The following is a 12,714-nucleotide window of genomic DNA, read 5'->3' on the forward strand; positions in this document are numbered from 1 at the left end:
GCTTTTCTCTTGCAATTGCACCAATTATGTATTCCCATTCTCTTTTGACGAACAGTTGACACAGCACTGGACATGATAAATAGCGTCAGCTACAATTAAATCTCACTCATTTGATACCTGTTCTCCCCTGTCATGTGCAATTTTTCAAATTTCACCCTCCAAAGGATCTCCCGTTTTTTCAATCACTTTTTATTCTATTTTTGAAGAAACTCTCTTCAGTTGCTTCACATCATAACATTCACTTGACTTTCAAGTCAAATAGGAAAGAGTTTCTATATTTTTGTCTATTTAAGTGGACTGTATTATCAACAAAATACAATTATATGTATGAAAAATGTGCCATTGTCGACCTTACATTTTTTTAAAGACATTAACAAATGTTTGCAGCTCCAACATGGAATGCCTTTAAAATATCCTCATCTAAACATACAGAGTTCCAAATTCAGATAAGGAAGGTCTTGCCCGATCATGGCAATTCAAGTTTCATGGATTGCATTAGCCAGTGAGCAAGGGGTGTCATAAAAGATGCCCCCTAAATGGTTACTCCTTTTTGAATAATTCCTGTTAAGTTTTCAATGTGCCTCCAGCATGAATTTTACAAAATTTGTTCCGATTGTTGGAAAACCTGCTACTTTAGATACTAAAATACACACAAATAATAAATTATGATCAAGATTGATATTCTAGAAAAATGCAGTGGTTATATTTAAACTTCAGGAAGTTATTAGTCATCAACATCCTGGTTGAAAACAATTCAATAAAGAACATGCCTGGAATAAGAAATAAAAAGACACATTATAATACAAATTTATGTTTTTATTTAGGTAGACACAATATCCCTTGCGAATTATATAAGAAATTTTACAAAGCTACTCGATTTTAAATAAAGGATAAAGTAGTAAAACTTGATGCCCAAAGGACAAACATGAGCATTTTGCAAAACAGCATATTACAGCAGACTACACAAAATTATTGTTTTCGGTAATGTTTATAAAACTTTACAATATATTAAGTTATCAATTATGTACGAAATGCTTTACAATTGGCAGACTGTTCTAAAATAATCATTCATGTACTAATTATACAAAATTATCACAAAATTCTGAAAAATTAAATGTTAGGTGATATAAAAAAACTAGTGCGCGCTACAATTTACATGCAATGAAAACAAAAATTCTGATCATTCTTTACCAGTTTGTACAAAACTCACCAGAACACCTAAATAAAGATGACAAAGAAAAGCTAAAAAAATTAACAAAAATATAAAATAAAATGAATACTTAGAAGACTTCAACTTATAGCTACATTTGTGCTAAACTCACTGAAATTGGCAATAAGATTAACTTACTAATACATGTACCTTTCGAAGTTTTCGTTAATACACAATTAGGGAAAGGAAAAAAAATAAAGAAAGTTTTGTGGGACTAGAGATTTTTTTATTTAAAAAATCCTAAACTGTATTTTCAGTATCAAATATTAGAATAGCAATGGTATAGGAAAAAGCTTACATGAAATGCTCGAATGTAAATTATATTTAAGTGCCTGCAGCATCACACACCGCCTGAAAGATAGCAATGGCACACTACAAACACAACCAATACTAAAAATGATCTAAAAATTATAACGAAATATGAGACCACAGTCTAAAATTATTAAGGGTAATAGACTATTTTATAAGCACTAAAGATATAGCAAATTTTTAAAATTACTACTAACAAAGAAAACAACTGTAAATGCTTATAAAATAATCCATGGCGATACCAATTTATTATGTGTACAAGAATATGTTATATTTATTAAAAGAAACTCAATGTTCCGACATTGACAAACTTTTATACTGATACACTCGATATACACATTGCTGGTTCGCTGTTATTGAAAAAAATTGTGACGATGCCGCATGATGTTAGAGGGCAGCGGCCTATACTATCTGAAATAAAAAAAGAAATCGTGAACCTTTGCCGATATGATAAATAATGCAATTACATACACAAAGAAAATCAATGCATTCTTTATTTTAGCACAAAATGATCATTATAAGTTTTTTAAAAATAACAGTATCCTAATGCGAAAAACAGATCACAATATGGGTACAAAACAGTAAAATACTGGCAAAGAGCGAATTGCTTAAAGTCAATGACTCACTTTACTATAAAAAGGTGTGTGCAATGATAGCACTATCTTGTTTACAAACTACCAAAAATTGAAGTAAAGATTATTTATAAATGATGTAATTGCTGATACGAACCACGTACATTAATTTATGAAATATTCACCAGTGTTATTTTTAAATAAAGTTATAACATACAAACCTCTAGTATCCACAGCTAATTAAGTAATCTCCTAACTTTTCTACAACTGAAGCCGCCTGTTGGGGCTGAATTGGATCTTCATAAAGGGATACGACAACAGCTGCAACAAATAAATAGTACATGAGACTCTACTGTGGAAGTATAAATTGGACAAATTTTGAGAATTAAGCACATAAAAATCAAAGGAATTTCCTCATACGCCAAACTATTTATAATGACGCCATTTTTATTGAAGATGATTCATGCCTCAGGGACTACAAAAAGTGCAAATCATTGCCACATCTACATTAAAAACTCGCTGTATGAAATGGGTTCAATGTTTACAATGTGCATAAAAAAAGGAACACTAATATCATATCGCAAACATGTTTCCAGTGCTCTGTTCTTCAGGACTTTGTAAACTTTGTTTGTCCAATAGACAGTAGAATTTAGTATGCAGTTGACAGTGACAGTAGTAAACAAGCGAAATGAAAGTGAGAACGTGGGCAATAAGGCTTTTAGTTACTATCTTTATTCAAGCTTATACATCTACATACATAAAGTGATATTTATTAAGTAGACATAGGGATTTACGTGTATTGTTTTTCCCTATGTCTACTTTTAAATGACTCTCTTCCGAAGGGCGCCTAATTTTATGCAGCCAAAATAACTTTTTAAAACAAATAAACATCTGGCTGTCATGTCATATTAATTAATAATTTGAAGGAAACAGCCTTGGCTTCAGAAAAAATAAAATTTACCAATTTGTTTTGAACATTTGAAAAATACAGAAAATTAAGATTAATCTATGGTGTTCCCAAAATCATACACAAAATATCAGAAGTTGGAAACTGTTGGTTCCAGCAGAATAGTGCACCCGCGCACAACACCCTAATCATGCGAGAATAACTATCGGACAAATTTCCTGAAAAATGTAAAATATGTTTGATAGATATTCTCGTACGATTAGGGCGTTGTGCGCGGGCGCACCATCTGGTTGAAACCAACAGTTTCCAACTTTTGTTTTTTTTGTGTGCTGTATATAATAATAACGGCTTTATTTAGGCGGGGTGTCAGCCAAAGGCTGCTATTAATCCCAACCTTGATACAAAAAAAAAGTACAAAAACATAATGGAGTATTTAAAACAATTTATGGTAATTTATAAGGTATGATAGTCCAGGTGAGAACAGATAAGCAACAACAACAACAAAATATATATATGATTCAGTGATAAAGAAGTACTCTAAGGTGTTTTTTGAAACCGTTTGGACTTAATAATTTAAGAAAGTTCGGAACGTTATTGTAAATGAGTGGTGCAAAATAAGTAAATGCACCATGAAACTGGGTTTTATGGTGCTTTGGTATGTCAAGAAAGAATGGGTTACGGAGATTACGATCGTGAATACTACTTCGAAATTTTAACTTATTATACAAATATAAAGGTTCACCAGATACTAATATTTTGTGAACCAGACATGCAAGATGTAAATGACGTCTTTCGCCCATGTTCAAAATTTTATGTGCTTGATAAATATGGGAAATATGTTCATATTTCTTAATGTTAAACGCATACCTGACGCAAGAGTTTTGGATTTTTTGCAGGCGAGTCTTATTTGCACTAGTTAGACACGGACCATAGACAGTGTCACAATAATCTAAAGTTGACAGTATTAAAGAATCTACAAGCTGCCACTTGACCTTTGGTGGAAGAACGTATTTGAAACGATATATACATTTAAGCTTTGCGTAAGCAATTTGAATCAGTTTATTGACGTGGAGGGAAAAGTTTAAGTGACAATCCACTGCTACTCCTAAACTACGAGATTCCCTAACTAATTGAAGCGGGGAATCTTTCAGATATAATTTTTGGTCCACATCTTCCCACAATGCAGTAACAGATTTTGGTGTTCCCAATAGCATCAGAGAAGATTTAGAAGGATTTATCTTTAGGGAATGTTTCTCAGACCATCTCTCGAACCGATTTAACTGCTCATTCAAGTTTCTCAGAGAGTAATTTAGATTGTTTCGATGGACAGGATAGATTAAGTATGTATCGTCCGCATAACTGTGGATGTAGGAACCGTTTAAAGACGTATCCATATCGAAAACATATAAACAGAAAAGAAGCGGTCCGAGGATAGATCCTTGCGGAACCCCCATATTAACAGGTAAAAAGTTAGAATCACTGTAGCTTCCATCCCTCAAAGTTCTAACCATCTGCATTCGATTTTGTAAGTAGCTTTTAAACCAATTAGTAGCGGTAGAAGAAAGTCCAAGGTAATGCAACTTGGCTACCAAAAGTTCATGGTTAATACAGTCAAATGCTTTGGAAAAATCGATTGAGAGCATCACAGATACTTGAGAGCGATCGGTTGCTGCTAGGACTTCGTCCACTATATCAATTAGAGTGGTCGCAGTAGAGTGATGGCTGCGGAAACCAGATTGATGTAACGGTAATATGTGATTTGCACGTATATAATAAGCGGACAATTGTACATATATAATCTTCTCAGTTACTTTAGATAACACAGTTAGGATACTAATGGGTCTTAAATGAGACAGGTTTTCAGGCGGATACTTTTTACAGATAGGGTGAACAATTGCAAGTTTCCAGAGGGAGGGGAAAGTGACAATTTTTAAAGACGTGTTAATTATGTCAGTAATAGCTCTACAACAGAAAGGCAGACAAAGCCGAAGCATAGTTAACGAAATTGAATCAACACCCATTGCATTAGATTTCAAACTATAGACAGCGTTATTCACATCCGTATCTGTAACAGTAGAGAAAGAAAAAGTTTGAGTAGTAGCGTTGTGAACGTTGTTTAAGTAAAAGTATATCATATTAGCAATAAAAATGCTACTCAATACAGTATGAGTATAGTATGTAAGCTGCTATTATATAATATGTAAACTATCATGTAACACAAACCAGAATTTGATAGATGAAGTACTTAGTTGTATTAATGTTAGGATCTTAATGCTACATAATTATTATTTATATTTTTTAGGGGCGTTCAATCGTTTCCCTAGCAAAATTTGTAATTACTTTAAATTTGTGGCGGGGGCCTTTGTTGTCCTTTTTTAGTTCTGATCTCAAGATATTCTCTTTCAGATTACTCTCTTCCAACGCTTCTGTTAATCCCACCCACGGAACAGGGTCTTCTGTTAACATTTGATGAGAATTGCTCTAAAAATTTAATGTTTCCCAGACAGACAGGCAGGTAAAATAAGATTGTATTAGATGCTTCATACCATAGCTACAATGCGAAAATCGTAGCTTTGCCCCTCCACCCTTATGAATTACAAATATTGCCCCAATCTGTCTAGTATCCTAATTAAATTATAATGAGTATACACTATGTTCAAGGATGTCTATCATGGGGATCTCGGAAACCATAGAAGATACGACGATGGTTAAATTAGGGAAAAGTTGAGCAATTAAAGTTATTATCATGCTGTAAAGAAAACCAGAAAATTCCGATTACTTCCGAAGATATGCCAGAAAACCCCGAAATTTTCCAATTTCGTTTTTTATGTTATTTGGACAGATACAAAAAAAATAAAAAAACACTATCTCTTTACCACTTTTTGACCTCTACAAGACAGCCTTGAGAGATTTTTAATGCAATGTTTTGGGATGATGTTCAAATTGGAGCAAAATCTATACAGGGCGTTCTTAAATCTACCGTCTGTCCTATTTTGGTTGAGACTGCAGTGTACCTCAGTTGTTTTTAAAGACTTGCGGTTTTCGCGACCCCGTACCACTTTGTAAAACTTCTACCATAAACATAAAGAATCTAGGCACGCTTGTTTCCGAGATGTTATCATATTTTACTACCCATGTAAGAATCGTTTGGTTTACGTACGGTATGCAACACAATTTCTTGTCTAGTATAAAAACAGTCGCAGGTACACGCCTCTGCAAAACTTATGTCTTTTTATTCGTGCTAGATAGAGGTGAAAATATAATACTATAGTTGGTGTATATCTCACAGACAGTTTTGCAGTGGGCGGCTACCTGCCATGATTGATGCCACTGTTTTTATACTAGAAGAGCAAATGTTGCCTAATAACTAACAATTAAAGCAAGTACTAAGCAAATGCAATTATACATAATAATTTATGTTCTATTAGCAGCTTACGACACAAAAAATACTGACTAAATAAACACATTCATTAAATTACACCTGTACAATAATGATAAGCACTATAAAAGTAGTGATTTACCTGAAGTAAACAGAATACTAGATGATAATGTACTGTACAAAATTGTTTGGTATATATTTACTTGGTTGTATTTTTTTTTGCTCCAGTTTCCATAATCAAGAATTAGAGCTAGCAGCGTGTAAACATTTCCTTCCACCTAAGTTGATATTTTTGTCTGATTCAATCTATTTTAGAGTTAGGGAGTGGCCTTTAATAAATCTACTCGGCATCATTGGAACAAATATTATTGATTTTAGGTAGGTAATTGTTTGAAATATTTTGTTAGAAAAGACATTTTCCCGAACAAATTTCGATCGATAAAGAATTAATGCTGAGACTATGTAGAACTAAACTAAAACATACAACCTCCATTTAACACTTTGATTTGGTCAAATCGATAGAAATTTTGCTCTTGATAGACTCATAAATTCCGATAAACGTAAATCAGCGGCAACCAAAAAAAGCAATTTTGAAAAGAATTGCGAAATTAATTTTGGCAAACGGCATATTTTCATTACACATGCCATTACATTTCTTATTCAGGATAATGAGGTAAATGGGTGAACATTCTGATTTTCTAAAAATAAATATCTTTGGATGCTGTTTGGCACCACTTAACCTGCCCACACGCCTTACGCTTTTACAACCGCAATACCAGTTTCGTGTCCTACTATGCACGAATAAGCATTTCAAATCAATTTATGGTAATGTGAACATTTCAAGATGTCGTTATAACATTTTTCGAACGTAATTATATTAGATTTTATGAACGACAAGGCATTAAAGATAAATTCTTGAAGCAGGAAGCTTCGTGTGCACCTGGCAATATTTTTATTTGATCGAGGTAAAAGTGGCGATCCTTACCCTGTGTTGTTTTCATGCAGTGTACTCCTACTTTGCCGAGTTTGGCTCGTATGACCCGATCTGTACCAGACAAATATATATAACGACTCCCTGCTAAAGTGACACCGGACGACGTGAGGATGTCTTGTTTTTCAAAACCTTGAACCAATTTGGCAAGTTCTTCTTTCGTTACCTGAAAGAAAAAAAGAAACATCAGGATTACCCTCTAATGAGCGTCGAGTCTTCCTTCCATCACTAATCACGCGTGGCGATGATTCATCAAACCACAAGTAAAGTAATCGCCGTCCTCTAATGTCACAGTTAACACTCTTTTACAATTATATATAAAGGACACACTTATAAATCATGCAAGAACTTTTACATTTTTCCACAATGAGATAATCTCCAGCTTGACCTGCATAAACTCGCTTATAAATTTAAGTTCGGAATTCGTTACGTGTAATAATACGTTTTGTATTAATTGTTTAAATTGAACTAATGAGAAACAAATAGATCACATTAAACAAGTCGAGCGTTCATAATTTGGTTATAATAGCGGAGCTTCAAAAGAAAGCGTGACTGAGCAGGCTCAATACGGACTTTCCAGCTGGAATGAGAGAAAATTTTGATTTTCAGATTACGAATGAGAAAATCGCTATCCTGCATCAAATCATTATTTTGCTTCGCCAAGTACACCTCTTTTGCGTGCGCGCTATAAATTTCAATTAAACGTTGCCAGTGAAATTGTAGTTCAAGCACTTTCTTCTATGACGCCATGGTAGTACAATTCCAGTATTAGATACATGCGCGATTACCTACGAAATTGACCAGTATCAAAATCTTGGCAAATGTACACAGTAGGTAGTAAACCGGGAAAGGTTGATTTTTTGGAGACGAACACAAAAAATTCACAACGGCGAATTATTTTTATTGCTATAGGTACATTGATGCAAGTGTTAGTGCAATAAATTGGTAGACCCAGAAATATTAACAATTTAATGTCGACATTCTGCTTGCTTAATTAACAATAGATTGTTACTTGTCTAATCAATATAGTCCAAGGTTCATTTCAGGTTTTTCGTTACTGTGTCCCAGAAATTGAGAAAACTAAACCATCTACTTTATGGATATTATCAGCACAACACAGACAAGAGAGATGGGCAGCAGAGCAAACTATTTTTGAAATTGATGACGTACAGCAAAAGAATTTGGTCATGTCTCCGCGGAAATTGGTGCATAAATAACCATTTTGACATCTCTTTGAATCTCGGTTTGAATACAACATACAGGATAGGTCAAAATATAGCGAATATGGCACCCGGTAGCATTGGTTAAACATTTTGAATTTCTGTGTTGCTAATTTTGTAATTTTTTTAAATAATTTTACAAATTTTCTTGTTTATTACGATTAAGTAATTTTCCTTAATTTTTTGAAAGTTTTTATACGTGTTAGGTTTTGGTTAACGGTATACCTCTATAATACACTTGAAAAATTTTATTAATACGTAGATATAATTCGATTATCTGGTTCTTGTAATTAGTTAATTGAATATTTACGATTTTTTTAATTTTCCCAATTTTATGTTTTAGTGTACTAAATTATTGTAGCGTCGCTATTAAAGATGGAACCTAATATCCCACGCTCAAACCATTTGAGATATACACATGACAAAATTTTTTTCTCTTTCTTATTACTACCTTAATCATGAATGGTGTTAAATTAGAAAATAATGGAGTCAAAATAAGCTTTCTAATGCAAAATTGAATGTTCTAATCTTCATATCTATATCTCAAAGGGTTTAATCGTGTGAGCTTTAGTTCTATCTTTAACAGCGAATAACAATTTCCTTAGCATGTACCCTTTATCTTTGTGTGGTTATTTTCTAACTTCACATTCTTTACGCCACTTTGGGATTCCTATTCAAAAAGCTAGATTATGCAGGGTGTAGCACCTAAGACTTCGAATTATAATTTCTTATAAAAGGTATCGAAAAAAAATATATAGAAGCAACATTGTGCATAAGTATCTCCGCTATGTTTCTAAACCAGGAGCGAACTATATTCCAGTGGCGTATCAAACTTGCATTTTTTTTTGAATGGAGCACCCCATATTTTATTGCAGATTTGGAAAGTAAATCTTTTAATAAAACTAGTTTGTCTTTTTTAATTAACCCTAAGTATACTTGAAAAGTACTTATTTGTTATGTAGCATGTTAGAATCGTTCCAAGACTGAAACCCTTGATGATCTTGTATGTTAATAAATGTATTTTTTAATTAGATTTATCATTCTTTGCATAGTCACACTGGACACATTTTAATTCTTGGTAGTCTTGTCCGTTAAAATGCTATTGGGCATGTGTTTTTTACATGGGATTACGTTTCCGATTATCATGTTGCCTGTATGATGTCGTTGTAGTGCGTTTGTACTATGATCACAAAGGACAATTCGTCTTTTTATATTCGAATACATTGCAAAACAGGTGTGAACAGTTCAAAAATAAAGTAATAAATACCAACATTTTTGGTTTAGATAGTAGATTTGTATTCGTACCAAAATTGGATTCTGCGCAATCACCTTTTAGGGTTAGAACGATCTCGATACCCTTAACTGTAATGGTATCGCCTGTATATCTCCTTTTTCCTCAAAATTGGACAGCAAATATTTCCATTACATTAAATTGCGTATTTGCTTCGACTTGAGTTTTTTGTTTGACCGGAAATAACAGATCACTATCTCGATCGCTACACATGTTATAGACGCTACTACTTAAACCGAAAATTCAAACTTGTCAAAAAATATCAAAGCCCTCATGTGAGATCGAAGGGCCTTGTCGAAGGCTACCATATCCCCTTGGTCGGTACTCGCTTCTGATGTCCCGTTCAACCGCAATTGGAGTTTGAAGTTTTGACTCCAGCATCAGTTTGATCTCGTCGCGGACTAACAATTTCTCTTTATCGGTACCCGCTTCCGACGTTCCGTTCACCCAGAATTCGCATTTTGGTGGATTTCGCTAAAAACCATCCACAAAATAGTACTCCAATTTTGGGGCACTCAAGCTTCTATTAACGACACGAGAAAGAGAGAGCGCCATTCGAGATTTTAAAAACCTTGAACCGCGTGAAAAAATCGCAGCAAGGTGCTTAATTTCGCCCCCAGGAAAAAAAACAAAATTCCGTCACGCCGGAGTTTTGCGCGTTTACAAAATCTTTCCGAAAAGACTGAAAAATCACCACGTCAATATAAGACGCTCGGGGATGGCGCCCAGATGTCGTCCACCCCACATCATGTACCTAGCCCTATTCCTAAAGTTGTTAATTACACGGCTCCGGTCCACTCCTCGTCTTTCTACACGCGTACCCGCCAGGCAGCGGGCTAAAATAAGACTCAAACCTGCCTTTCGACAAATCGATTTGCACAAATTAACGCAAATACACAATTTATTATAATATTTCATACAAATAATCTTATTCTGATATCTTTTAAAACCCCATGCCCCAATGAGCGATATTTCAGACCCCTCACGAGTCAAGTGTACATTTTATTTTCCAGGCATTTGATTTATAGTTTTTATCCTTAAATAAAATACAATAAGTATGTGATAGGTTAGTAAAAGGTGACTTTTTAAATTATTGTAAAGTATTTTTGTACTATTCACTAAAAATGTACAAAGGATATAGGCATCCGGAAAATTTCGAGATTAACGAAGCTAGATTCGCGTACAGGGTGTCCCACACTTTTATAGGGCATCTCCGTAATTGGTAGTACTAACAAAAAAGTAATGTGTGCCATGTGCTCTATTTGGGTCTAACTTAAAAACGTAAAATCAAAATTTAAAAGTTTTCGATCACTTAAGACGTAAGTACAGGGGAAAATTAAAAAAATTGTCAACTTCAGAATGACCCTCTATTTTCGTAGTTATATTTTATTATATTTTTACAAATATAACAGGCCACGATGCTATTAAAAAACATATTTGAATTTTTTTTTATTTTCAGAGAATAAATATCCTGTTTTTATGTTAAAATCTACAGTGTTCCATTAAAAAAATTAGCGTTAGGTCCGATAACTTTAGTACTTGAGCCTTATATATTCAGTATATTAATTTTGAAAACGGCAAATTATTCAATAATCATTATAAAGGAATAATAAACATTTTTCTGCATTTCTCTTAACTAAGAAATTAATTCATTCTGAAATTTCCCCCGTATCTCTTAGCGATGGAATATTTTTAAATTTTGATTTTTAGTATTGTTTTTTTCTTTTCGGAAACGGTTTTCTTTCAAAATATATAGGAACATATAAAATATGTACCTACGGGGTGTCAAATGATGAAAATGTTTTAAAAAGGTGTAGAAAATTATGTCAATATTTCATGTTTTGGAAATCTACGGCATTTTAGATAGTTCATAGTAGTGATTTTGAGCGCATCTGATTGATTTATTCAACAATGTGTTACATCGCGAAACGATCTGCTTCAATCAGTCGATCATCCCTTTAAACTTACTACCTACAAAACACAAGTATTGGAATTTGGGTCAGAAAACCACGGGAAAACTCAGCTTTATGTCGGTATACATTTAGACAAGTAAGAAAGACACTGCCTCTATTGGTTCAGCCCCTTTTCTTGTCCTTTTAATTAATAGCACTCCACTAATGGCCACATTTCTATACCGTAATAAATTAATGTTTGCAAATTGATTGATAAATGTGTCACGACATCCTTGCCCGCATAGATTTTTGTGATGAACGAAACCTGCAGAATGTAATGTTAATATTTTACCATATTATTCATTCCCACTTATCGCGCCGTTTATCAATAAACCTTGAACGTCTAATCACTTCCCAGTGATTCATTAACCAATGCTCATTAACGATTGCTATTGTTGTTTTGTTCTTCTAGGTGACCGTATTTTTGAAGCCCGATAAGTGGTCGAAAAACAATATGAGGAAGATCGACCGGTGAACTTTTCCTCGACCTTTCCGAGGAGAAATACCGTTAAGACCATTAAAATAAAATTCTTGTACATAATTTAGTGATATAGTATGCAGATTCGGAAACTCTGACAATATAATATAATTTTAGTTGGTAACCTTCTTGTACTTGCCAAGGATTTTTTCGCAACTCATTTCTCCATATGCCTGGCGAGACTTTCATAACACACTAATTAAACGAAAACAGTGATGAGACATTCAATACGCTGGATTATTTTGCTAATTAGCTACTCCGCAAAATGACTAAATGGATCCTTTTCAAATATAAGACAGAAGCAGATTTGCACAATAACACTAATGAGCAAGGCCCGCAGTAACAATTATTCTGTTGCATTCAACTATTAATTCATCTAACCTGTTCTGGTTAGCCAATAATTAG

At 33.7% G+C, this 12,714-nt stretch overlaps 1 protein-coding gene across 1 annotated transcript in view; it reads right to left on the reverse strand.

Moving 5' to 3' along the window:
- Positions 1-1,514: 1,514 nt before the first annotated feature.
- Positions 1,515-12,714, reverse strand: part of LOC116170574 (profilin) — a 30,501-nt gene continuing 19,301 nt past the window's right edge. The window contains exons 2-4 of the mRNA XM_031487065.1: positions 7,363-7,534; positions 2,313-2,412; positions 1,515-1,930 (exon numbers count right to left, since the gene is read on the reverse strand). Coding sequence (XP_031342925.1) covers positions 2,315-2,412; positions 7,363-7,534 — 270 coding nt within the window. The 3' untranslated portion in view covers positions 1,515-1,930; positions 2,313-2,314. The remainder of the gene's footprint in view (positions 1,931-2,312; positions 2,413-7,362; positions 7,535-12,714) is intronic.

The sequence above is a fragment of the Photinus pyralis genome, unplaced genomic scaffold, assembly GCF_008802855.1.
Source record: "Photinus pyralis isolate 1611_PpyrPB1 unplaced genomic scaffold, Ppyr1.3 Ppyr1.4_LG5, whole genome shotgun sequence".
NCBI lineage: Eukaryota > Metazoa > Arthropoda > Insecta > Coleoptera > Lampyridae > Photinus > Photinus pyralis.